General features: G+C 47.9%; 1 protein-coding gene across 1 annotated transcript in view; it reads right to left on the bottom strand.

Moving 5' to 3' along the window:
* Window positions 1-26094, bottom strand: part of odad2 (outer dynein arm docking complex subunit 2) — a 38691-nt gene extending 12597 nt beyond the window's left edge. The window contains exons 1-16 of the mRNA XM_047014506.1: window positions 25787-26094; window positions 25262-25419; window positions 24707-24893; window positions 24163-24272; window positions 23246-23382; window positions 22412-22528; window positions 18687-18907; window positions 17948-18082; window positions 16682-16835; window positions 10085-10231; window positions 9491-9700; window positions 8144-8377; window positions 7859-7969; window positions 7536-7690; window positions 2747-2989; window positions 324-438 (exon numbers count right to left, since the gene is read on the bottom strand). Coding sequence (XP_046870462.1) covers window positions 324-438; window positions 2747-2989; window positions 7536-7690; window positions 7859-7969; window positions 8144-8377; window positions 9491-9700; window positions 10085-10231; window positions 16682-16835; window positions 17948-18082; window positions 18687-18907; window positions 22412-22528; window positions 23246-23382; window positions 24163-24272; window positions 24707-24893; window positions 25262-25419; window positions 25787-26010 — 2658 coding nt within the window. The 5' untranslated portion in view covers window positions 26011-26094. The remainder of the gene's footprint in view (window positions 1-323; window positions 439-2746; window positions 2990-7535; window positions 7691-7858; window positions 7970-8143; window positions 8378-9490; window positions 9701-10084; window positions 10232-16681; window positions 16836-17947; window positions 18083-18686; window positions 18908-22411; window positions 22529-23245; window positions 23383-24162; window positions 24273-24706; window positions 24894-25261; window positions 25420-25786) is intronic.
* Between the last annotated feature and the right edge of the window lie 933 nt (window positions 26095-27027).

Raw genomic sequence — 27027 nt, 5'->3', positions numbered from 1 at the left:
CTTCTCTCGTTCTCTGCCTGCCATGTTTGTCAGTTCACCAACAGTGGCGCGGCGCTCTGCTTCGTGTTAGTGGAGGGTTCTTGGAAGCCTCTGGTGACACAGGACTGCCCTGCAAGCCTCCTAAACAGCAGCCTGGGAGGAGAGGCGTGGAGAGGCTGACGCTGACAGGATGATGATGCAGTACAAACAGGCAAGTCAGTCGGCGAGCCCGCTGACCCGCTAAAGCAGTGGACACGTGTGCAGGTACGGAAGCGGATCGCTCTTCTCATCCGGCGCGCGCGGCCCAATCGGGTTGGCGAGACACGAACGTGCTGTTGCCCTACCTTGGCGTTCTCGATGCATGGACAGATGGCCCATGCAGCGCTGGCCTGGACATCTGGATTGGGGTTTTTCAGCAAGGACCAGAGCAGGCGAACCCCATCCAGGCGGTCGATGATCCTTTAGGGAGAGACAAGGAGGAGGGAGAGAGAGACATAGAGAGAGAGAGAGAGAGAGAGAGAGAGAGAGAGAGAGAGAGTGAGAGAGAGAGAGAGAGAGAGGAGGAGGAGGAGAGAGAGACACAGGGACTACGTTGTGATTTCGGTCGAGAGGAACAGTGAAGCGCACACCACATTACTAACTGTGCCCCCCCACCCTATTCCAGCAGAACATCAAAGGGGTCAGCCATTTAGCATGGGCTTTCAATCACCGGACACCTTCTCCTCCAATCCCGTCCTGTCGGGCTCCAACTTCCCACCTATCCACGGACTGTTTGGTGACGTGAATCTCTCTGGGATAGTACAGTGACCGTGAGCCAGGTGTTGAGCTGGTATGAATCCATGTATAGTGGTCCACATACACACATTTAAATATAGAACCGGGACAAACATATACTGTACAGTCAGGGGTGGCTTGTTTTTATCAGGGCCTCCCCCCCCCCCCCCCCCCCCCCCCCCCCCCCGAAAAAAAGGAGACCACTTTCCAAATCAAACAGCGCTAGAGACAGGTCTCTCTATATTTCATTGCGTCCGAGTGAAGTTTACTTAAGCCAAAGTCATATTTCATGCTGCGTACATGACTGTAGTCAAGGCTGCAGTCAGGGTCTGGGAACCTCGAGAATTACGCCACAGTGCGCCCGTTGTCTGGTATAAATAACATGTAACCTGTTCCCCATGTGTGCTTTCACCAACAAGGCCGACATTGAATGCTGTCATAATTACTTAAACACTCCCTAATCACAGTATCTCCATGACTGGCAACGAGCGAGCAGTCATCAGACAAGTCCCCCTGTGCCATCTGTCTTCCGTTTGCCCATAAATCAGTCTGAGGGGGGGGGATCATAACGTAAGGTCGGGGGGTCCGCGGGGCCCCTTCAATCCAGGCCGACAACAAACCCAAACTTCGTGTCGTGCGCCAGGCCGGCGGCGTCCTCCAGAGAGCCAGGTAGGAAGCGCGGTGGAGCGAGGAGACAGCCGACAGTGAGGGATGGAGTCGCAGGCCGCGAGAGCCTCCGGGCGGTTCACACGCCGCCGCGTGTTCCTCTCGTAGCTAAATGGGATTTATCCCAGGGAGCCCCAGGGCATGTTACGCGATCCTTTCCCCGACGTTTGCGGTGCGGTGCTGGCAATGATGTCATGGACCACACAGTGCCATGGCTTGAGGATGAAAAATCTGCAGTTGTCCCCCCCCCCCCCCCCCCACCCCCCCCCCCCAAAAAAAGCAGAGGAAAACGTGATCGTTCTAGACGAGCGATTCGTGTTTTAATATCGTGGGTGCGAGGTGATGGGCCGTGTCGGCCTCAAGCTGCACTTGAATTATCCGACGACTATTTTGTACAGTATCCGAAGAAAAAAAACGGTATTGATACTGTATCAGCCTGTCGACAATAGCTGGCATGAGTGTGCGAAGCGTCCTAATCTGAAAAACAGTTCTGACCATACTGGTTGAGAGCCGGAAACAATCAAATGTCCGCTATGTTAATTGCTCAGTAAACTACTGTACACAGGTCTCGAAATAAGACACCACCACAAGACATACAAAGGGCCCTTTTGGGGAAACAAATAACGACCTTCTGTCCACAGCTAAGTGTAAACGCCAAAAAATTACAAGCCCTAGCCTATATATATATTCCATGAGAAAACATGGATAGCACAGTATGGCATGGCCTAGATGCAGATCCGTTTTCTCAGGCTACTTTGGGCTAATGGCAAAAAAAAAAGAGGCAAAACAGCACTCTGTGTTTTTACGGTACCCCTGCGGTTCTGCCCATCCATAAACGTATGACTTTCTCATACAATCGGCGTTACAGGCTAGCTAACGACGCGCCATTGAATGTCAAGTTCTTCCTTTGTGTCCAGTTCGCCGTTAATTAAGAGGGAACTTGCAGTGTGTAACGACCTTGTAAAAGCAATGAGATTCAGATGGCTGTACAGTCGCGCGTGAGTGCTGTTGCTGCGTTCGAAGGGGCAGTTGGAGTGTACGTCTCTGGTATGAAGGCCGGGCTGCACGGACTCTGCCTGGTCTTCCCCAGCCCACGGTGTCTTGGACAGCTTTAGGTATGCTGCCCTGACCAGCCCAGCACGAAGGGTGACCACAGAGCTCCAGTAAAACTCTGGGACGCCCACCGCAACCCCTCGTTTTCACAGCAGGTACAATAAACAAGGGTGTGTTTTTTTCTTCTTCTCTTCTCCAAGCTGTCATGAATCCGCAGATGAAAGGAAAGCTCCGGAATACCTGTTTGGAATGACGGAAAACTGCTGGGACTCACCCCATGCTTTCCGTCTCGGTGGCACACGCGCCCACGGCCTTGGTGACGTTGACGAGCAGCGCCTGGTTGGTGCCCGTCAGCAGGTTGACCAGCGGTTGGATGCCGCCGGCCTTGCGGATGGTGGTCCTGTTGGCAGGGTTCTGGGCACACTCCCCCAGGGCACCCACCACGTTGACCAGAACCTCCTCAGGCTGGTCAGTCAGCAGACCCACCATCGCCTCCAGGGCTTTCAGCTCCTGGAACCTGGGCGTTGGGGGGGGGGGGGGGTCAGGAGAGGGTCAAATGTTTGGGATGCGGTTGGCTTCGTTCCGTATATGGAATAATAAGAATGTAGCAAAACTATTTTAAAAAGGGACGAATTCGGTTACAATTTACGGCTATAATGACGAGGTAAATCGTCGGTTGGTTACCTAGGTGACAGCTAGCACAGGAAGTGGAAATATATGACTGTGTACAAATCACTTGACCCAGTCGTACGAGCAGTTTTCCCACGGCTGCTGAAAGGTCCCCCACGCATGGACTTTGCATGACCGACGCTTTGCTGCGGCTTGGAAAAGTTCACTCCCTGCTCAACTGGTGATTGTACTTTGTTTGCCAGGACTACAAAGTGGTAAACCTACAGTAAACATTTAAAAGGGATATAATGTGGTTGCAGAAAGCCTCGACAAACCTCTGATGTACGGTTAAGTTCTACGACTGTTTTTATTCACAGTTACGGTTGCTGGCAACACAGGCCTTCAGGCTATTGTAGAAAGTGTCCAAGGTCATATGGTTTTGGTCAAGATCCACCAAAACACAGCCTAGTCTTGCAAGTATAACAGTAACGAACCGGACAGGCCGTCAAAACTGAATTCAACCGTATACAATAAAGAAAAACAATGTTGTTCATCCAGTACAGGCCCCTACAACGGGAAGCTTATCACACACCGGCTTACAGTAAAATTCCCTCGCAAATTGCACCCATAACTTCTGATGATGTCTATTTATGTTAAGCCGACCTCAGCGCGCATAATTATGCCGGCGAGAGAAACCTGACAGAGAGCCGCCAGGACCTTACTGCAAACACTGAGCTCCTCACAAACGGAGGCTTATTAGAGCTCGTCTAAAGACACAAGAGCCACAGAGAGGCTACTGTGCAGCACAGCTTGTGATTGATTGTCCTCCTCCATCCTCTTCCAAGTCCTCGGCTACAGTAACCCATTTCATCGGCGTTCGGAACCCCGATGTTACAATTTAGGCAATTTTTTTCCAAGGGGATGTAAGGAGTGTAAAAAAAACAAAAAAACATTCCAGATACTCCTGGAGAAGACCCTCCGCGAAGCTCACCAGTGACCGTGAAGGGAAGGAGACTGTTACGTGGCTCCTAATAACTTACAACCCCAAAACTATAGCCGACTTCAAAACAAAGAGAGAAGGCGGGTAATGAGTAGCTGCTGCTCTGTAGCGCGAGCGAACGTGAGGTAAGGAGAACTATCTTTACGATATGTCATTATGGGTTTGCTCATCATGGGCTGGAGCGGATTAAAAAAAAGGCGAAAAGCAATGGATAGTCAGTTATTGGAAGCGAGGCCCGCAATCTTGACCCCAAACATTATTGTCTTGGCAAATACAGTCCGAGAGTTGGCAACACTGACTTTCCATTGCCAGTTATTCCCTCATTCTTTGTTACAAAGAGCTAAGCTCTTACACAGCTCACGAGTGAGAGCATAACACCTACAGTATGGGTTCACAAGGTTACATATTAGTGCATTCATAAATCTGCTTTCAAATCCACACTGAACAATGTTCACCATTCGAAGTGAATGAGACATTTCTAAACAGGTTTACAACGCTACGCCAGTCTGTAATGTCTCGTAGTGCGAGTTCAGGGGAAATCACAGGAGATTTGAAACAATGCGAGTTTGAGATAAACACAGTTAGGTTATGAATGTTGTTCTAGTTTTTGGCCATCGATCATTTCTCATTCGGATGCATCATTAATCAGGCAAATAGCTAACACATGCTCCTTCTGGTGTTTAGTGGAGGTCTCCTCCCTGCCATTCAGGCCCGTACAGACATTCTATAGGCCATGTCAAAGATCACTCACACAAATGTACGCTGTCTGCTACCGGCCGCAAGGGCTGTTTGATTTGTTCACGGGCTTCTCCTCCCTCATTACTGCTGCTGTAAAATATGTTCCAAAATGATTTTCGTCTCAAAACACCACCCGGCATGTGATTGATTCTGAAATGAACACGCGCCCTGGACAGCTTTCGCTGAAACCCTCCTATTACCGTTTGCAGCTATTTGACAGTAATGGTTCGGTCATTTTATTTCCAAGCCTTTGCCTGACCTTGAAATTTTTATATGTTGTTCAAATAACCCTTGGAGGCTTTAGGAGAAAAAAAAATTGTGGGGGGGGGGGGGGGGGGGGGGGGGGGTGGGGAGTTGAAAACCATTCCCACTCACAAATGTAAGTCCGCATTAAAACACTCGCGCAGCATCATGCTGCTTGCAACCGCCGCCAACTTTCACCTTCGTTCACACCCACCCGCCTGCACGTTCCAAAACACGAAACAAAGGCGCAGCGTGCATTCGAAGGGAACCGTTAAATGGGAACATTCTAACGGTGTTACGGCCTCGTGGTTCCCTCACTTAGAAAACCTTTTGTTGTTTTGCCTCAACCTCTCTGTCTCCCCGCCACCTTCCTTAATGAGTCTAAAAAGGGTGCTAGGGTCCATGTGCTTTGGTCTTTGTAAATGAAGCGACAGCACTTGCGGTTAACTTTACATGCGATTATAGATACCATTATTATCATTGCTACTATTAGCATGAATATTATTATGATTGCCTTTCCGCATAGCAACAGTGTTTGGAGTAATTACACTAAGGCCCAGGGCCCATAATGGGAGCAAGTGTACTGAGGTGCCACATTACTCATGGCCAGTGTAGTTAACTTGTTTTATCGCCTTGCCAACCTGAATTGGTTCCCAATCGCCATTTTTTTCTGTTGTTTTTTGGGTGCTTTTTTTCCCTCATAACTGGACTGAATATGAAGGCTTGTTTGGTAGCCAGAGACTGAGAAACAGACTGCAACGTTCACTTTGTACCCTGGAAAAGCACCCAGGGTCTGTCATGTGACAGGTTGGCAGAAACTTTATTTTGTGCTAAACTAAACTGTTTATAGCAACATACCATAGTTATCCCTTATGAACTTGGCAGGAGGGATGGTGATCTGTCCACCTGTTTCACAGAGAAGTTATTGGCAAAGTTCTGCAATAGGATCTTTAGTTGAATGGAATATGGCAACAGGCACTTGCTTCCAATTGGGAAGACTTAACTTAGACTCTAAATGTAGGATATCATCCTGTCAGTTATGAAATATGATGTGTTGAGAGACCGGTGTGAGTGCTACTGGTTTATTATTTTTAGAATGCCTCTGCATTCTTAATTCTACAGGGATTTGTGAGTCAGATCTTTCCACACATATCTAACATTGTCATAAAACCCTGAACCTCAAAAGACGTTTTCATGATCAAAATATAAAACACTTTCTTATCAGTGTTGGCTTGTATTTAGAAAAACAGGCTTGAATTTATTATGAAGCTAACTGTGGCCTTAAATGAATTTCTGTTGGAGTCTGAGACAGAGAAAAAGAATGTCTACATTATTTTTTTTCAAGGAAGTACCTTTGCATTGATTGAGAGCTGCCAGAACAGTTCTTGGGGGTAATATTTATGGAGGGAAAATTGCCGGCTTAAAAAAAAAAAAGTAATCAGCCACAAACTCAAGCAGGGAACCAATCCAGAAATGTCTAACTACTAAATGACAGCAAAACAAACGTCGGCATCGTGTACACGACAAATGATTTAAGAGTCTGTTAGCTTGCTTAGGGGATAGTGTAGTCATTTCAAGATGGAGTGATTTGGTCCTCTTGCCCGCATTCAATACTAACGGATGAACGGCCTTGACAAACGCGTGAGTGGTGTGTGTGTAAAATCAACACTCGACTTCATCTTTTGTTAACAGTGGAAAATATGGCATTCGTCTTCCAAAGAGTCACATAAAAGATCAGAGCTAATAGAATCCGTACAAAAACGTAACATTTTCGGCCAAATAATCACTTCGACCAGACGCGACGACAAGGACGAGATACGACAACGCCCGCGAGCGGAAAAAGTGAGACACGGTCGTCGACCGACGATGGAGCCTGTAAAAAGCGCGGGTGACGCTCGCTCAAAGACCCCCGCGCACTCCAATTCATCTCAACCCTCCGACGCGGGGCTTTTCGTGACAACGAAACACCTCAAACCGTGGTAGAGCCAGACCACGCTAGAGGCATCGGATGGATTCTTTCCAATCACTTGCCGGGGCACGGGAAGGGGAAAGGGGTCCAAAACGCTGAATCGCCATGAACCCTCTTCAGAAATGAGCCTCATTAGATGAACGAGCTGCTCTCCTGCAAGTGATTTGTCAAAGTCAGACTAATCCTGTACCACTAATAGCAAACACATAAGCATGGCTCTCTAATACACGAGAAGTTGGGTTGGCCAGCTCCCTCACCCCCCCCCCACACACCCCTCCCACACCCCACCCACCCTTCACCTCCAACCAGCACACTTTGCCTTGTGCTGACCGGTGGTGCTGCTTTGCCTCCGAGCGTGAGTGTGTTAGGGTAAGTGTGTGTGTACAGGGGCTGGGGGGGAAAGGGGGGTTGGGTGTTGCCCAGAGCAGGGCGCCGCGCGAAAATGAGGGGGGTGGTGATCCTAATGACGGGAGGCCCGGCGGGGGCCCCTCGTGTGGGGCATACTTAGCCACGTTCTCTGGACTGATGGAGCACTTCCAGATGGCTCCGGTGGTGGCGGCCAGGAGCTGCTTGTTGCTGGCCTCGGCCAGCAGAGTCACCAGGGGCTGCAGGCCCTCGTACTGACGCACCAGGTCCCGGGTACGCTTGTCCTCCGCACACTGGGGGTAGGGAGGGGGGGGGGGGGGCAGACAGGGGCAGAACATGTCCTGACGAGTCTGGGCTCGAGTGCGGTGAGGAGTGTGGCGTGTAGGGAGTGTGGGGGTGGTGGGGGAGAAACACGAGGAGATTTCTCCGCGCGAGCTCGCGGCGGAAGGTCCGAACCGTACCTTGAAGATGGCACTGGCGCAGTGCATCTGCAACTCGTGGTTCTCGCAGTTGAGGTTTTGGACCAGGTCCTCGATCATGCCCTCGGTCTGAATGGCCACCCTGTAGCTTCTCTACATGGGGGGGAAATCACAGGACACACGGGTGGCAGAAGGGAGGGGGGGGTCGGCGTCAAGGCTTTCAATCACACAGTGGTCCCAACGCACAGCGGACCTCGGGTACTGTCGCTAGGAGACGCAGTTTCACGACTTGACACACACTCCCACACGCACGCACACGCTCCTGACCTCGGAGGCGCACTCCTGCAGGGTGCCCACCACGGGGACGAGCATGTCCTCGTGGGGGGACTTGAGCAGGCGCGCCAGCAGGGGGACTCCCCCGGCCCGGCGGATGGCCTCCTTGTTCCTGGTGCTCTTGCTGCAGCTCCACAGGGCCAGCGCCCCGCAGCGAGCCACCTCCACCTCCTTGTCCTGCTCCCCCGTCAGCGCCGCCTGGTCCGCCACGCAGTCCAGCAGCTCCACCTGGACACACACACACACAGAGAGAGAGAGACACAGGTGTACACGCAGACACACGCACGCACACACAGAGACACACGTGTAGAGACGCACATAGATACACGTGTACACACACACAAACACACACAGACACACACACACAGACACAGAGACACACGTGTACACCCACACACACACACACACACTCACAGGAGACACACACAGACACACACACATAGACAAACAAACGTGTAAGCACATACTCACACAGCAATGACACATGTGTACCCACACACACACACACACACACACACGGCACATAGCAGACGCATGCATGAACGGACACGCGTGGATTCACGGGCTTCCCCCCCCGGAAGGGTTTCGTTTTCACGAGCGTCCAACGGGTATCTCGATGAAGCATCGCGAGAATATTGTCAAAAAAATCGGGAAAAAAAGAAAGCTTGCTTTCATGGGTCGGCGTTTCCTGTGAATCAGCCAATGACTGAAGCACGCCGTTGGATGGGGCTAAGCGCCTCATCGGGCCACAGGATCGGAGGGGACCTTGAGGCGGAGCAGCGGGCGTGGCTGGAAGGGGGAGGACAGGTGTGCGTGCACGTTCCAGGGTGCATGGGGCATGTCCGTCAGTGAGTTGGCCCTCAGTCTCTGGTTGGTGACACACGGGGCCAGGAGAGCTATTCCACCACGCGCGAGGCGGTTCAAAGGTGGTCTGCAGTTTGGCGTGAAATGAATCTGCCTAGCTGCAAAGACGTGCGTGTGAGCACATCCGATTTGGACTTGGGGGAAAATATACAAGGAGAGGGGCTTTAATCACAGGTCGCTCTGTCAATAAACATAAATGCTGGGCTGGGGATGTCGGTGACATTCTATCTGTTTTCCCCTGGACTGACTTTGATGTTGTGATGTGAGACCTGGGGAAATGGGGGGGGGGAAGGGGGGTTGCACGCCGGTCCAATCTGGCAACCCAGCATATGGAAACAGAAGGTAGATGGGCTGGGCAGGCAGTTGCTTTCTGTTTGTTTTGTGGAGAACGAGTGTAGGGTAGCATGCATAGGACCTTGTTATGCACCGTGTGTCCACACACATTACACACACATACGCGCACACACACAGCCTCACCAGTCTCTTGATGCCTCCATACTGTCTCACGGTCCTCCTGGCTCTCCTGAACTTGGCCACGTTGGCGATGGTTTCGGCCGCCAGGCACTTGAGATCCTTGTCTGGGGAGTCGAGGATCTTCACCATGGTCTGCAAGCCCCCCAGGTCAGCGATCGCCCTCCGGATCTGAGAGTTACGACTGATCTCCTTCAGGATCTTCAGAGAGCCAATCTAATATAACACAGGCAGATGAGTCAACAAATACCTTCCCCCCCGAAAGCTCCCTCATGCGAAAAATAAAAACAAGTGACTTAAGCCTATCTCAAGGAGAAAAGAAGGGGAAGAGAAAAAAGAAAAACAACAATCTAATGCCAACATGAGGTAAACATCTGTGAGAGGAGAACCAAACAGCAACGAGTGGCCAAATGTCCTCCACCTAAAAATAGTCTGAGACGTTCTCGAATGTTCTCTCTCACACTCTCTCACACTCTCTCACTGTCTCTCTCTCTCTCTCTCAGTTCTGCTGCTGAAACGCAGGCTGGCACACATGGAGCAGGGGGGCTCTGATGAAGCATTGGGGGCATCCAGGTCCCAGATTTGGCAGGGGCTACTCACTTTGCATTTGATTTCTTCGGTATCCAGCAAGTTAATGAGGACTTCAAGGCCACCTACGTCCCGGATGGCAAGTTGGCACGTCTCCTGCGCTAAATTAAAGTCCCTCATGGAGCACAGAGCAATCACAGTGGCCGTCTGGTTGCCTCCCTGAAATAATAATACCCAGCACGAATGAATGAGAACGGCAGGCAGACAGAGAGAGGAATTAAATAGACATTTAGGGGAAAGTGAAGGAGGACAACAGAAGTCTCCCTCCCTCCCACCAACCACTCCTGCCAGGGTTGTTTTGTTTACCAGCGCTCGGTGGGAGCTTAGCTTTGGGACGGTAAACACTGGTGGAGAGAAGTGATTCGCTTGTGGAGCTGCCGCAATCTGGCTACTTGAGTGAGACCAGAGACCCATAGACACTGACCTCATTTAGAGATGAAAAGAACACCATCGTTGAGATGCGGAGGATAATAATGAGTTGGCAATTTTCAAAAAAGACTTGTTTTGACAGTTGCTATATACACATAGGCCTGTAATATTCTAGGTTCAGCTTCCCCACAATTAGCAACTTAGTGACTACTTCTAAGTAAACAAGTGGTCTGGGTAAGAATTGTTTCTTTGATTTCGTTAAGTTCCTAAACATGATGTGGGACAGGAAATTGAACCAACTTGTTTTTATTGCCTCTTAAATACGATCTGTACATATACAAAACAACATAGGCTGAAGATTTAAAACAGGTGATATGTGGTCAAACTGACATGACGTCTGGCAGTGTTGAGACCATGCAAACCTGTTTACGAGTGCTACATTTGATGGGTGTGTGTGTGTGTGCCTGCACTTTTATGTTGCTTTCTCCTCACTAAACAAAGATAGCAAAACACTCTTAAGCTATTTATATATATATATATTATTTATATATATATATATATAGTCAAAAGTTTGGACATATCTTAAAGGGAAAATGTGTCCAAACTTTTGACTGGTCCTGTATATACGTGTATATATATATATATATATATATTAGTGAGGAAATTTTAATATCGCATATCCTAGCAGTGTTTTTAATGTCTCGAAATAAAACGTAAATTGCCCCAAAACATTTAAATAAGGCCAGATGGAAACAGAAGTTCAACGGGGTAGAAAATACAACAGTGAGCTGCTATAATATTAGATGTGTTACATGACTTTGAAACGTGAAACTGGATACTGAACTCCAAATCTTCTGGCAAGTGAACAATCGAATCCCACTCTTTTTTCCCCCAATCTTGTTTAAATTAACCACAGATAGAGACTTGCTTTCGGTGAATTCTAGGGCAGTTCAGCCCTGCTTTTATGAGTTGCACATTCCATAAACATCCCAGACTCAGGACTATCACCAGCATATGATTCCACCCACATGGAAGACATCTTACATAAACACTTATTTGTGTGAATGACACCTCCACCGAGAGCCGGATGATTCCGGATCGTGATTTGAATGCTCTGTACGGCTCTGTGTTCGCTCCCCGACCCGGCTGTATCAGAGGGGCTGTCGACGAGGCTGGAAAGGAGAGCAGGGTCGGATCGAATCGCCCCCGAAAAGGAGGATTCGTACGTGCCTTATGGGGTGACGGGCACATGTGTTCTCCATACAGTATCATGACGTCGGGCCTAAATAGGAACCATTCGCCCGTTCGCAGCAGAAGATCCGCCGCTCCTTTCGTCGGCACCGTGCGCGCTCTTCAAAGGATTCGATAGGGTTCGGATCGTACCTTATCAAAACAGAGGCCGACCGCGATGCCTCGGAAAAGGATCACATGCTTCCATTTTCGTCAGCTTTCTTCTCGAGGGCAGTGGCGTGTGGACATTCTTTAAAACATCGACAACATCTGACAGCCTTTTATGGAGGAGATCTCTGACTCAGCTCCAGACAGATGCTCCAGTAAAAGTGGAGTTTAAGGTCCTGAATGGGACATATACTACAGTAAGAATGGAAGAACAGATACTGCAGTAAAAAGTGGACCAACCAAGCTTTTAAACCTACCCCCAAAAAATCCCGGGGAGTAACACACACACACACACACACACACACACACACACACACAGAAAGACAAATCCCAAGAGCGGGACTGCATAACCCCAATAATAAGGAACTTTCAATGAGCCATAGACTATACAGGACAAACCTCCACGTGTCAGGATGGAGGAAAGCGTGCTGCGGGGTTCTGTGTTTTGTTTAGGCAGCTAAACCCAGGTGAAGGATGCCTTACGAGCCGTTTCTGCTTCATTAGGCTAAAGACCTAGCGCTTAAGACGTCCGCTACCCGGAGGATCTGGAAATAACGATAGCACTGACGAAATGTCCCCGCTAAATCACATCCAGGGGAAAAATATCGTGAAAAATCACACGTTACAAAGCAAGGAAACTATGAGAAGGGGGATCCATAAATCCTCTCCAGATCTGGTAAATGAAGTCAATCGTCAATTTATCAGACAACATGTACTCCCAAACATGTCTGTTAATGCAGACACAGCCAAGCAGCCCCTCTCAAGGCCTATTGGAGAATCCCCCAACAAGTGCAGATCCCATAAAAGGGATTTATGTGTTAGACTCACCGAGGAATTCACACCAGACATGCAGGAGAGGGGAATACACATTCATCAGCCAATTCAATAGTAAAATAAGGTGAGCACGCAGATGATTTGTCCACTCTCCTGATACAATTACAGATCAAATAAAATAAAACATAAAAAAATCACGGATTTAGAACAATTTGAAGGGATCCTGTTTAAACGTGTGTCATTGATATCAGCCACTTAAAGATGTTTTAAGAGGGTTTGTCTCCTTTTCTACAGCCTCTAGTTAGGAGAGCCCTTCAGCAGTCATGACTGGGGCTCCTCCTCTTCCTTAATAACCTGGATCCAAGCTCTGGAGCGGCCTCGCTCTGCTCCACAGATCAAGGCTGTCCTGCCTGTGCCACTCCCTGCACATAAATCACCCAGCTAACCATGCCCGAGCCAGACAGGGTTCATCGCTGACCCAGACCCCTGCACCAGAGTGTGTGTGTGTGTGTGCACGTATAGTATGGGTGTGCGTGCACGTACTCACTTTGTGTGTGTGTGTGTGTTATGTGCGTGTGTGTGTGTGTATGCACTGTGTGAGCATGTGTCAGTATGTGTGTATGTGTTTGTGAGTGTGTATGTCAGTGTGTGTGCGTGTGTGAGAATGTGTTTGTGTGTGTGTGTGTGTGTGTGTGTGTGTGCGTGTGCTGGACTAGGGACATGTGTACAAGGGCCACTGCCTGTGTTCCTCAACCTTAGTGTAAGAAAGAAGCGACCAGCTTGGCTGTGCTGGAGGATGCATGTGGTTTCTACTTTACTGCCTTTCTGGATCCCATTTAGACAGAGCAGGGTACAAAAAAGTCGAGATCCAAGCCAAGTCCATTATGGGTAACGAATAGGGAAAGAATGATTGGTCGCTCTCTATTACTTCGTATTTGACATTAGATCTTCTATAAAGTAAAACCGGAGGATTTGCTAGTGAAATAATAAAGCTAGTGTTACAAATCCAAACTCTTTGAATGTTTTGTCCCTAAAATAATATTAACTTATTTGTATTGAAATATGCCACTTTCTGTAAAACATTTTGCCGTCTAGACGTATGTTACAACTTCCAAAGTCAAACTTTCAGTTTTTGCTTTTGGAAAAGAGCTTAAACTTTCTCTACGAATGGGTCTCCAAATTCATGGTTGAGAGGGAAAATTGCTAAACACTTTAAGGTCCCGAAATAATCACATTTGATATGTTTAAGGGAATCTAGTTCTGAAAGTGTTTTTACAATATAAACTTTCCATTGACGCACTCAGAATTAAACCTTGTGTTAGGCTTTGGTATTGGAGAGATATGTTTTTGGGTTCAATGATGAGGAAAAGGGGCTTCTCTGAACCTAGGGACCTGTGGTTCCTCACATCGACCAGCAGAGGGAGAGCAACTTCAACATGGGTAAACCGATATGAATGGGAGAATCGAGCCACTAAAGCACCTTCTCACCTTGCTCCTACATGTTATTCCTTCACGACGTGCTCTTTCTAAAATAGTTTTAAAACCCCCAAAAGATTAGATATGTTAATATGACATGTGCATACGCTAAATATACCAATCTCGCTAATTTGATGATGTGATTTGAACGTCTGAACATTCTCACCTGTGAATGATCAAAAACAGCAGACAGGGGTAATTGGTAGCAGCTTTGGTGAAATAACATTGTATGCAACGCTGTAAAGTTGCCATACTTGGCATATATAACTAATTCAAGCTAATGAGGCAGTCAGCTTTCTGCTTGTAAAACAACACAGGGTAACCTATTGTGGATGGTAATGGCAATGATGTGGTCTGTACTGTACGCAGTGTGTTCCTCAATCCTCTCTACTGTACACAGCGGACGCAGTTCGCCCACTCGACTTGTTAATGCATTCCTTTCATATCTCGCGTCTAAATATAACCTAAAGCCACCTATGTTGGGGGAAAAAAAGAAGGTATGTTTACATGTTGTAGCCTACAAGTCTCCAGTGTAGCATTTGAGAAGTTTCTGTCAATGGCCCACCGGATGCGAAGGCACACACAAATTCATGTCAGACATGCATGTGGCCTACAGCCTATGCAGGCAAACATATTAGCACTCTGTGTAAATATCCTAACATAAATAATCCTTGAAACACAAAGCAGATCATTCATGTGTTGCTTTATGAAAGTCTCTTAATCTTCCTGCAATACAAATGTCTGTGTATATACGACCGGGGGAAAAATGTCTTACTCCTAAAATAAAACAGATATTTAACTTGGCCCGGGGTTGGTTTAAGCTTCTGATGGTAATGATATTATAAAATGACTACTGGACAAACCCCATAAATAACTGCTCTGTGTGGTTTCCAGACAGATAGAGGTCTGGAAGTCAAGGTTACAACTGTATCTTGGTAAGGCTGAACAGGACAACCCTTAGGCCTAGCCCGCCTTCACTCCTGAAAAGTATTAAATACTGTATACAAACCTAATTCCAATGTAACGTTTCTTTATCTGAAATTGCCTCTCCTTTTGGCTATATCGTTTACCTCTTATTGCCGTTTTTGGAAAGGTATAACTTCTTTTCTAGGAGGAAATTTTCTTTCATTACCTTGGTGTTTTGTTAAGCTAAAAATATCTACCTTGAGCTGAACTTGGGGAGTGTTTTCCTAACAAGACTTTGCCCTGGCTGTCCTGTCAATGATCCTAGTTAAACTCCGACTCCAGTAGTGTTAGACATCGGCCAGGCCAAATCTTGGAATGACCAAATCCTAACCTAATATCTAATGATTTTGGCTTTACCATAGAAAATAAAGAAGCATAGCACCCAGCACACACACAAACATTGTACAAACGAAAACAATAATAATCTCTAACTCTGTCCAACTAAGCATAGGCCTAAAATAGTCTCAAAAAGATCTACTATGAGCGTCCTAGCTTGTCCACATTCTGCCTTTCTAAATGGGCTCTACGGGCTATCCTCTACATTACACATCATTATCTATCAAGGGCAGAGCCAGATTGGCAAAGCATGACTATCCATAATGAATGTCAGATTGAGTGACGGCTGTAACATCGAGTCGGGCAGGGGCCTAAACGGCATCAATGCACCAGTCCAAATAAACGAATCAGGATCGGCCGACCAGGAGATGAGCGGTCTTTTGGATCAGGCAGATGAGGGAGGTATTCCTGGTCTGTCTGGGCCCGGGGTGTTTCTCTGCTCTCTCTCTCTGCTCTCTCTCTCTCTCTCTCTCTCTCTCTCTCTCTCTCTCTCTCTCTCTCTCTCTCTCTCTCTCTCTCTCTCTCTCTCTCTCTCTGCTCTCTCTCCTTCCCTTCTGTCGTGTTTTGACACATTAATATTCCCCATATGCATCTGTCAGACCTTTCAGGGGAGCGTTTCCCTCCACGCTCTGCGGTGCGGGTGAACGCCGCGTACAGCTGCTGCTGCTGCCGTCCCCCAGCCATCACACAGGTCTTCATAACACGTGTGTGTGTGTGTGTGCGCGTGTGCGTGTCAGAAACCAGGAATCCACCAGCCAGGCCAACCGCATCAATAAATATCCGACAACAAAGCGAGGCTTTAAAACGGGAGTTTGGTCGAGGTTATTTCGTCTGACACGACATTCGCATCGCCGGACGACCTGAGAGGATGGGACGGCTGCGGGGAAGACGGGGTGGAATGATGTCAAGATCATAACGACGAAATATACTGTCCGACTGTCAGCTATTATAAATTCACGATTCCTATATAAAATAGGACATATTATCGAGAGAGTTACTCTACTCCTTCAAATGACGGGTATCTTTTGAAGTTTGGGAATATTGACTCAGGTCGGCTTCGAAATTCCTGTATGGATCACAGGAAAAGAACTGGGGATTTTACTGTTTCCTGCCGCTTGTGGACTGCCTGAACCCCCCCCCCCCTCCCCCTTCCCCCCCCCCCCCCCCCCCCTCCCCCTTCCCCCCCCCCCCCCATCGCCGTCCAACATGTTTTCAAACAGGAACACTACTTCTGGGGCTGGATGCCAGCCCGGCGGTGCGAGCTTCAGGGCCCGGTCGGCTTTACTGTACCTTGAGGTACTTGACGAGCTTCTGAATCTGCCAGTACTCGGAGGGCAGGTCTGTGTTGCTCTCCGGACGTCGCTCCGGCTGCTCCTCGTCCTCCTCGCTCTCCGACGAGCTCTCGCTGAAGTCCTCCGTGCCCTGGCCTCCTCCGTGGGTCTTGCTGCGCACACCGGAGACACAGAGAGCTACTTCGCACACAACACACTTTCATTTCAAACGTGTCGACACTTGAGAACCAAATATGTACTCGGGGACTAGCGACGCACTGTGTGGTAGTGTGAACCCGCGTGTTCGACACAGTGCTGTTGATGACCCACGTGCACGTGACCGACCCCGCAAATATGCAAAAGGCACGCGTATCAAAACACGATTGGTTGTCGCTGTGCGGATCTACCGCTCCTTCGAGAAACCTTAGAGGTTAGGCTCGACGAGGTCCCATAATGGCTCTGAACTCCGGCTAAAGTGTCGGGTTCAAACTTCCTCCGACTGCAAGCAGCAGGGATTAAGAGAGGAAGAAAGGGGGACTGGAGTCTTCATCATCCCGGGCCTGAGTCTGTCCAGGCCATCCACTACATGCAAACACAAATGCAGATGGCCTCTTGAAAGTCGGCACGGCCACTCGAATAACTATCATGAAGACCGCGCACCGCGGAGCAATGAAATTTGGTACACGTTCAAATGGGGCCGTGGGGAGAGAGTTCCCGTGGACGCAGATGGCATTTCCAGGGGAGCCCATTATCAGAGGAAGTCCGCCGATATGGCCCGGTTCGGTTTCCCAGGCAGCAAAGTGCGGGGAGAAACACAGAAGCAGGCCTCGACGAAGCGGTCACAAGGTCCGCGAGGCGGACGCAGCCAGCTAATGGCTTCGGTGAAAAAGGCTCCCGAAGGTCCATGGCTGTATCAGTGCCGCGTTGAACCGGGCCGCTTAGGAAAGCTGTCAGTGTACAGTGGCTAGAAGCAACCCAGTGAGTTTAATAGCTGCCTGTATACACTGGCAGTCCCTGTTATGGGGACAGCTGGAGACCTGCGCTGTTAGGAGTGGGCCCAGGCAGAGGGAAAAGTGAACATCAGACTATACATTGGCTCCCATAAAAAGATTATTATCAGTTTCCACTGAAAATATCGCCAAGGGTGACAGAGCCGTGCCAGACCTTTCAGTGACTTCAGCAGACACGGCCTGCAGTGCGCTGCTGCTACTAGGACGTGGTCTCTCTGAGCAGGGTCTAGTGGCCCGGCCAGGGAGTGCGAGGCCTTAACCCAGCAGGGACGTACCTTTTCTGAGAGGACTGGCGACCCGGAGAGGAAGCCAGCGAGAAGTTGGCTTTCTTCTTGCTCTCGGGTCGGGTCGACGCCTCTTCCGACATCTCCAGGCCCGCGCTCTTCTTGGATTTCTTGTTTTCGCCTTCCCTGTAACGACCCCGAAAATGAAGAGGCATGATCTCCCCTCCCCCTTTTATCTATGGCGAAAAAAGAGTTATTTATCTGCGCATTGCTACAACCTCAAATCGCGGGGGTGAGAGGGATTCGTGGGCTTTATAGCCGTTTAGACACTTTTATCGTGGGCCAGTGACTGCTCAATTGGGGGACACTTCTCATAAGGTACAGCTGCAACAGATCAGATCCTGCTCAATCTATTTCTCAATCGAAGCCCATGTGCGACGGATCACTGCCTTGTTCTGGGAGACCTCTCCCCAAGACGTCTGCCCGTAATCGAGCGGAGGGCTCCTTTTCGGGCAGTGAACACAGCCATTAACTTTGATCGCCGTATAATCAGGAATATTTGTGCTTTCCCCTCAAATTTACAAGCCGTATATAACCATCTCTTTATAGTGTGTGACTGCTGGCACGATGTGGAGGAGACACAGCGAACAGACGGACAGCTCTGGACTCGAGCGTCAACCCCAGTCTTAAAAGCTCGTCTACTGGGCCCCGGAGAGAGGCCGGTCCCGCACGGTGCGTGGTGGCGTCGCGATATTTCAAAAGACATCCAGGGAGTGGAATTATCACATACTCATGAGGCGGGGAGAGGCCGAGATTCTTCCATTTCAAAGATGGTTCTAATTTCTTTTTGCCGCCTGGCTTGTTCGGCGAAAGCTGTTGTCTCCCCTTCTCATGCACATTCTTTTCCTGATGCTCGTAAGACCTCTGGGGTTGGCCTTGTTCCTCCGCGTCAACCGATTCCACATGTTGGGTCTGTTGTGTTGACGGAGGTTCTTCTTGAACTGCAAAGTCCTGTTGAGGTAAAAAAATAAAAATAAGAGAGAAAAAGAATAGGGAAAGAAGTGAAGAAAAAAGGACCTCTCTCAATTTGCACCGAAATGCTAGCAGTGAAATATACAATAAATTTGGGTCGTAAAAAATTATATGGACTTGGGTCGTTAAAAAGTTCTTCCTCTAAATGATTGTTCTTTTTAACAAAAGGTCCTCGGTCCTTTCGTTTTTCTTTTAAGTCATAAGGCATATTTTCCACACTACATCTGACATGTTGCCTCTTTGGTCTTTCTATGAGGGACACATCACACACTGGTGACTGAGAGGGTGTCTACTCTCTCAGTCTGAGAAGATACACGTTAAAACGAATCAGGCCTCTGAAACGGTATCAGTAACTGTTGTTTATGAAAGCCGCCTCTCTCAACGGGAATATGGCAGACTAACAAATCGGCCTTTATTGGGTGGGGGGTGAACAGAATAACACTTTCCCTATATCCCCAACCGACCCCCAACCCCCCCCCCCCCCCATTAATTGGCTGAACAATATCAAAAGTTTATTGTTTCTTTACATTCCTCGTGCTAAAACCTTGCAGCTTGGCACAGAGAGACTAGAGCCTTTGTGTCACTATTATTCAGAGATGATTTTTCACGTTTTTGAAGGTCTCATTCCCAACTTTACTACCTGCGTAAGAATGCCAACAAAACACATATGAATGGTTTGCAGGCAGGAACGTTTTTAATCACAGACACCTGTTTGGGTAAAAAATTGCTTGGACCGTCAACGGTCTCTATAAGCTCCGTTTTATTATTTTGTATTTTTTTTTGCTTTAGGGGCAGGGAAAAGGAATTAGCATGGGGTGTTCACACAGACGAATGCCCAGCAGGTTTGGTCACTTTACAAAGGCTTGTTTGTCGTAAAACCAGGAGTGACCTGCTGTTGGAGCAAAGTGGGCCAATTGAGTCCTCCTACGCCAGTCAGTTTGTTGGTGTCCAACTCCCCCCCCTTTTCCAAATCTACCTGACAAATCACAAGTTTTAACGCAGGACAGAACCTTCCAGAACAGATGGCAACGCTACTGCACAAAGCCCAGGCCTAGTACAGAGACAGCTCCCAGGCTTCAGACCCGTCCAGCAGCTCTGCAGATTTCCTCATATTTCTCGACAACAAACATTTTTTACGACGGGGGACTTTCAATGATTGGCACTCGACTGTATGTCTCCCATTTGTCTTATTCCAAACCCTTGCCGGGACTAAAACTCCAAATATATACATGTGCTTAGGCTGACTAGTATCTAATTACTGGATTCACAGAGATGGAAAATCTGAAGTGCAGCAAATCTGTAGCTGTCAGTTATGGAGAAGTAAAGCAGCTATTGTACAACAGTGGGGAATGTTATACTCATTGAAAGATCTGAATGACACCAATCCTAAAGAACAGAGCTCGGATTTTAGAACCTGTTTCGTGCATCCAAACGCGAAAGCAAGTCCAATTTCTAATCACGCATGTCTGTGTCACTCCAACACTTCAACTGAGATGTTGAGTCTGCCTCCTCTGATTCAAATCTCTTCCACTCCGGCTGTTTTGCTTATTCGATTGAAAATGTCTGATTTAATAAAACACGGAAGAGAAAAAAAACTGTTGTAGGCCTATTTCCTCCCGATGGACAACAACAGATCAATTCAGAGATAGGCGCTGTATTGTTTTTGGCTGTGACCTGCCGTGCTCATGTTGAATTAGACCACTGATTTGGTGTACCTGACCTGACAGCGCAGCAACTCCTTTCGGAGGCCACTCAAAAGGGATTTGGATCCACGAGCACGAGTCTTATCGAATGCCTGAGAGGTTAGCATAACATTGTGCACTGGAGGCCTCCTTGCACCATTGCATTGCAATCAGTCACAATGTCTGTGTTCAGCGATCGGGTTCACGTACAACATCAGCGGTTCGCCGCGTTGACTCCTTCGCAATTCCCCAAATGTACGCAACGAATGTCTTTGGGGCAGTGGGGTGTGTGTGTGGGGGGGGGATATACCGTGATTCAACAAAGAACGCTATTGTACATCCCCACTACATGCTATGTCCGACACAGTAACTTCAAAGGAGAAAGGGGAGACACAAAGGAGAACCTGGGACGTGATTTGCGATTCAGCGAAACCCGCTCACAGTAGCTTTTTTACGGCCTCTGTCCATCATCTTCAGACAGCTCGACTCAGGGCACGGCTCCTCACACGGGACTCGTAAAACATTAAAGCCTGGATGTCCGGCTTTTACACGGCTGAGCCTGGCACTACTCATCAGGTTAATAAAGCCTTCACTTACCCCCTCCCCCCCACTCCAAACCCATCTCTCTCTGTGCCAGCCTGGGTTCGATCGCCTCCACTGTGCGGCTGCGGCACACACTGACCAGCCACAATCTGTCCGAAAGCTACGAGGCTTATTTTGTAAAAATGAGTCGCCTTATGGATACCAGGGGCAGTTCATGTCCCGGTAACGTTCTAACATATGGATGGAAAATCCTCTATGGGGACCAATTTTACCCTGACCTGTAAAAGTGTTGTTGTAATTTTGTGCTGGAATCACCAACACGAGCTAGTTCTGTTCGCACTGGTGTCTGGGGTCTGCGGCATCATCTTATAACAATCTGCGTAACTTATTTACACCATATTATTCTGATGTGTTCTCTTAATCCTTTTAAAATATCAATCTTTGCCAAACATAAAAGAACACGTCTCAATTGAATCTCATTTTGATGACAGTGCATTAGAGCAGACTTACGCACTATCAATGGGCAGCACACAAAAGGTTGAAACGTTGTGTTGCGAAAAGGCCTCACCAAGTTTTTAACGAAACAAATCAGGACATAAGGTAACACTGCTGCTATTGACTGACTCCCTCCAGACTTTATAGTGTAAGAAACTTGGGTGAAAATACCCCAAAAATAATACAGGGAAAAAAGTTTTTCGAATGATACACACATTTTCCCCCTACATCTTGAAGCCATTATTTGAGTGATTTGTTAATTCATCAAATCACTTAAGCAGGAAACAGCACTACTGAATGAATCACTGATGTTTCAAAGCACACATGACTGTGTGTGTGTGTGCGCATGTGAGTGTGTGTGTTGGTGTGTGTGTGAGAAAGTAACTGGGTTGTTTTTCAGACCGGGTTCTGGAATACTGGCCAGTGATGCACGGCTTCAGAGAGTTTTCTTTATGTGACAACCAGACACTAGCTCACATGTGCGGACGAGAACAGACACTGATTTCACAATCCTTACTCACTCGCCCGTACGTAACGCTGTGTCATCCATAATCAGTTAAACGCATCATTTTTTGTTCCACCACCACCGGCAAAGGAGGCTTTTAAAGAGAACAGCAATTGCAGTTGTCGGACACGGGGAATGTCCTCCTCGTTTACTGTCGTCTATTGCTGCTATTTTGAAAGGTCAAAGGTTGCTCATGCGGAGAAGGACGGCCTTTGTTTTGAGCAGCCAATGGTAGCGGTGAGGCGGACTTTACTGTACCTGCGTGTTAATGTTCTCAGCAAAATGGGGAGAGCGGCTTCTCAGAAGAGTTACGAGGTCCTTATACACGTCACTGCTTCTGTCATAAGCATTCTCCTCTCCTTCCCGCTTTATACCCTGTAAAGAGAAGGAAAGATCAGTGCCGATTCACATGATGTCACGGGGAGATTCCGAACCAATGAGGTCCCAAAGCCGCCACACTACCAATATCTTCGACCACCTTATCTCGAGCTGTACCTTTATCTGATTCAATGCCGTGGACTACTGCACATAAAAAATTTTAAAAAACGGTTTCAGACTGTATGTCTGTCCCAAACGGAACGGTTTCCAGGTGAAGAAACAGCGAGACAGGAAGCCTCGGCTAGTCCATGACTGAGAAGGTGAGAGATGCCGTGGCAGGCAAAATGTTCTCTTATGATTAATTGCGCACACGTTGAAGTTCGTGGGTAGCTCTAAACATTCAACCAAGGCCAAATTTGGAATCCATCCATGCGGCTGAAGGCCTAGGTGAAGTGATTCACTTTTCAGTGACACTTACCAAATGTTTTGGAAACTTCAGGGCCGTCATTAGCTAAAGCCCATTAAAAAAGCATTGTTTATGTCGCCCTGGTATTTCCCATTTTGATGTTTGTTAGCCATGTCAGCTGCACTGTTACATTTACACAGTTACGTGTGAAGAAACCGAATCCGGTTGTTTGAACCCGCTCTCATAGCATAGGCTCAGCGACTTCCACTTCCTTGCTTGCCAAACGCTACTTTCCACTGGTCCGCAAAACGACTCGTCAACATTGTATACAGTGAGGAACAGCGTCGAGTCCTCTCCCACATCCTCACCCCGTTGAGGAAGACTCCGGTCGTGCCACAGGTCACGTGCAGAGGCTCCGTGTCGCAGGGCGCGATGAGGAGGTAGCAGATCTCCCCATGCACCTGTCTCCAGGGGGGGGCGCGCCAGCCGTTGGTGAACTCATAGTCTACACACACACACACACACACACACACACACAGAGAAAAAGACGGACTCTCAGGCCAGAATCACAGAGGAATTTGACCGTATCTACAGACCGTGAGCGATGGGATTCCATCATTAAGCGAGCGCACGATACGAAATCAGGTCACATCGCAATTTCTATTGCTTTTTTTTCCCTCGTAGGGAGGAGAAGGAGACAGGAAAGAAAGGGGGGGGGGAAATAAAGTTCCACGGGTTCAAAGAGTGCAGTAGCATCGCGCAGAGAGAGGGAGAAATCAGGGCGAGAGGCCTTGCTGCCAGGGAGAATGACAGATTGTTCCTCCTCACAGTGCAGGTTCCTGAAGACAGCCCAGGTTAGAAGCGGGGTGATTTTTCGCTGACTTATAAATCATCCTCTCAAAAACAGGCTGCCCTGTGACAAACCGCCAAAGTTGAAATCGTCCCCGATATCTCAGGTCAGAGAATGAGCATATTTGTATAGAAGGTTTCAATTTGCCCTTGGTGTACTGGGACACATTTCTCAAAAGGCTACATTTATCACTATGGGGTGTGGAGGGCTCTTCCCCCTTGACGGTTAATTATGAAGGCAATGTAAATCTACTGCATTGAGGCGAACGAAGCAAGTGATTGATGTCTCAGAAAACTGAAATCTGACAGATGTAATGACTTCCATGTTTTGCGGGGGTACAACACAGACATTTTTATATTCTCGGTGTACCCAGCATTAGGCCTAATAGCAATCGCTTTCTTGCAACCGAGAGTAAAATGTGAAGATAACTCAAACCTGATGTGTATTGAACAGACTTCAACACCCTTTTCTTTCCTCCACTGCAGAAGCGTTTCAACAGCTCGACATCCTTCTTAACGGCGGCGGCGGGGCCGAGTCCAGCCTCCCTGTGCGAGGGGAAAAGACGGGGGGAAAAACAAAACAGAACAAACAGACGATTCATCTCACTCGTCCGCCTCCTCCGTCTCCCGGGGGAACCTGCTTCCAATCAGAGCCCTTCATGTGCCCAGGGCCCCCGTGCGCCACGCATAGGAGAGGAGCGAGGGGGAAGATTGATATATTATGGAAGAACTGGTGCAACACCGAGGGAGAGGAGTCAGGCGGCTGAGTGGTTAGGGAATCGGGCTAGTAATCAGAAGGTTGCCAGTTCGATTCCCGGACAAGTCAAATGACGTCGCGTCCTTGGGCAAGGCACTTCACCCTACTTGCCTCGGGGGGAATGTCCCTGTACTTACTGTAAGTCGCTCTGGATAAGAGCGTCTGCTAAATGACTAAATATGAATGTAAATGAGAGGAGGGAGAGGGAAGCGGCGCTACCCACTGGGAGACGTGTTCCAGGGAGCCGCGGAGGAGCTGAGTGTCCAGCTGGCGGAGCAGGGAGAGCAGCATGACCCCGGTCTCCTGGGCCTGGTGCCCTTTGTCCACCTTCTCCAGGGGAACAGAGGAGTCCTCAGCCGCCACGGCGGCCAAGCTCTCGCCGAGGATCTTCACCAGGGGTTTTCTGTTGGCTGGTGGGAGGAATGGCAAACACTGTGAGAGTCTGGTCATGTGTGGCAATTGACAGTAACAAGATTGTTTTGAAATTCTGTAAGTTCTGTAAATTCATCACCCAAATTCCTTGACACACAGACTCAAATATTTGGGTTGATTATATTTAGCTTTCCCAGTGACCGATTTACTTACAGTACACCCTCTTGTCGAATAGTGAACACAATGCTGTCTGTCTATTAAGTGAAAGCATACGATAACGAGGACGACAAACACATCGTGCCTGTGGCTTTTGGTAGTCAGAAAACACGGACTACTTAAGATGCAAATGGTATTCACGTCTTATCCTGTTTTTTTTTTGTTTTTTTTTGTGGTTCCATGCTTTTACCTTCTAAACCAGCTCTGACCTCCTTCAGCCCCTTATCATTGGCCAACTGGACTATTCTAGAAAGCTGCCCAAAGCTGCACACGGAGATGGAGGGAGGAGAGAGCTGCAAGAGAGGACGTCCGTCCTTGTCCTTCTCCAGGGACTCCACTTCGTGTCCACTGCGGAAGGAATGATAACACGTATTCAAAACCCTGATGTTACAGCATAATAGCAGCACAGGTATCATTCTTGAAAAGCTGTGTTTTCCTGTGTTTTCATCTTATGTCTATAAGTTGTATGGGAGATAGTGAGTCATTTTTATCAGTTAAATCGAAAGCACTTTTAAGTATGTTATGCTAAAAAAAATGAATAACGTGCAAATAGTACAGAGAAAGTACTTAGCAATTGAATGCTGAAAGCTAATATGTTTAACTGAAGTTTAATGGAAATTATGTTATACACATCAGTCTTGCAGTAGTTACTTGTGGACACAATGACAGCATCCCGAGAACCATTGCAAAGCACACAAGTCCGCATGATGATTACCGGATGGTGTACTCTGTTTTGAAATCAGATGCCTCTAACGAGCTGTTCCACTGCAAAGGCTCCTTGAACACATGATTTGCCTCCCGGGGGTGTCTAGAGCTGAACTGTTCCACAAAGCTCAGGATGTCTTTCAGCAAGGACTCGTTCATTGGGGTGCTCTCCAGTTTGACAGACCCTGAACTTGCTGTCGTCCACTGTGCTGCTCTGGTCAGTGCAACCCCCATGACAAGACGTCACCTGCTGACAAACTGCATGTTTGATAGTTACAAGTCAAGCTTCCAATTAGATTGTCTACTTTAGTATTATTAGCTAGCTGGCTAACGTGGCCATCGGATGTGTCTTTCAAATTTAGCACACGCCAGTGTTTCTAATGTTTTAGTTAATTGATTTCATATCTACAGTAGCATGCATCTCAAAAGTTAGTTCCTTACTCATTAGTTCGTAAACTTACCCAGTATGTCCAAAAGTGTTTTGTATTTGTTGCTAGAACAAATAACTCCTACTTGCTAACTAGGTAGCTAGCTAACCTTTTAGCAAGGAATCCGTTTGTGAGTTGCTATGGAAACGACCTCGCGATTGCCAGCAGTCTCCGGTTGCTAGGACACGCTTTAACAACTACGGGGGAGCTGGGTCAAAAAGTACAGCCTACTGAAAACGCAAACGTATTTTCGGTCTATCGCTGCGCTGCCATATGCCTAAATTAGGCTAATTAATTATCAAAATAGGATTCTCAAATCGTTTTAGATTTGTTATGTTTTCTATACTTTGCTTAAAATCATATGCCATGTGTTCGTTTTAGATTGTCCACTCAACCACGCCTTTAAAAGCCTCTTTAGGCTCCCTCTCCGTCATGGTGCTGCTGTATGGTTTGGCAGTGTTTTTGGAGGCAAACATTTCTCTCGCTGAAAACAGTCTGTTTGTCCAGCATACCCACTAAAGCTCTGCAAAGGTCATTCAGTTCAGTGTGAATCAGAGTTATTGACAGGTCAGACCCTTACACTGTTTTGTTGTATTTTGTTTTTAAAATGTTTGGCTTCAAACAGTGTTTTTAACTCAGATTTTGTCTTGCAATACAGAACGTTTGAAACACATTCAGTACTGTAACAGACTTCAAATTTGTTGGGGACGATTATTTGAATGCCAGTGGCATATTCTCAATCAAGAATTTCCAGGAGAGTGAAAAGTAGGTCTGGCTATGCTTTAAGACATGACAGGTAAACACAATCAGCTGAAGTTGATTA

Source organism: Hypomesus transpacificus, unplaced genomic scaffold (genome assembly GCF_021917145.1).
Source record: "Hypomesus transpacificus isolate Combined female unplaced genomic scaffold, fHypTra1 scaffold_254, whole genome shotgun sequence".
Classification (NCBI taxonomy): Eukaryota; Metazoa; Chordata; class Actinopteri; order Osmeriformes; family Osmeridae; genus Hypomesus; species Hypomesus transpacificus.
This window is presented reverse-complemented; position numbering and strand designations above follow the sequence as displayed.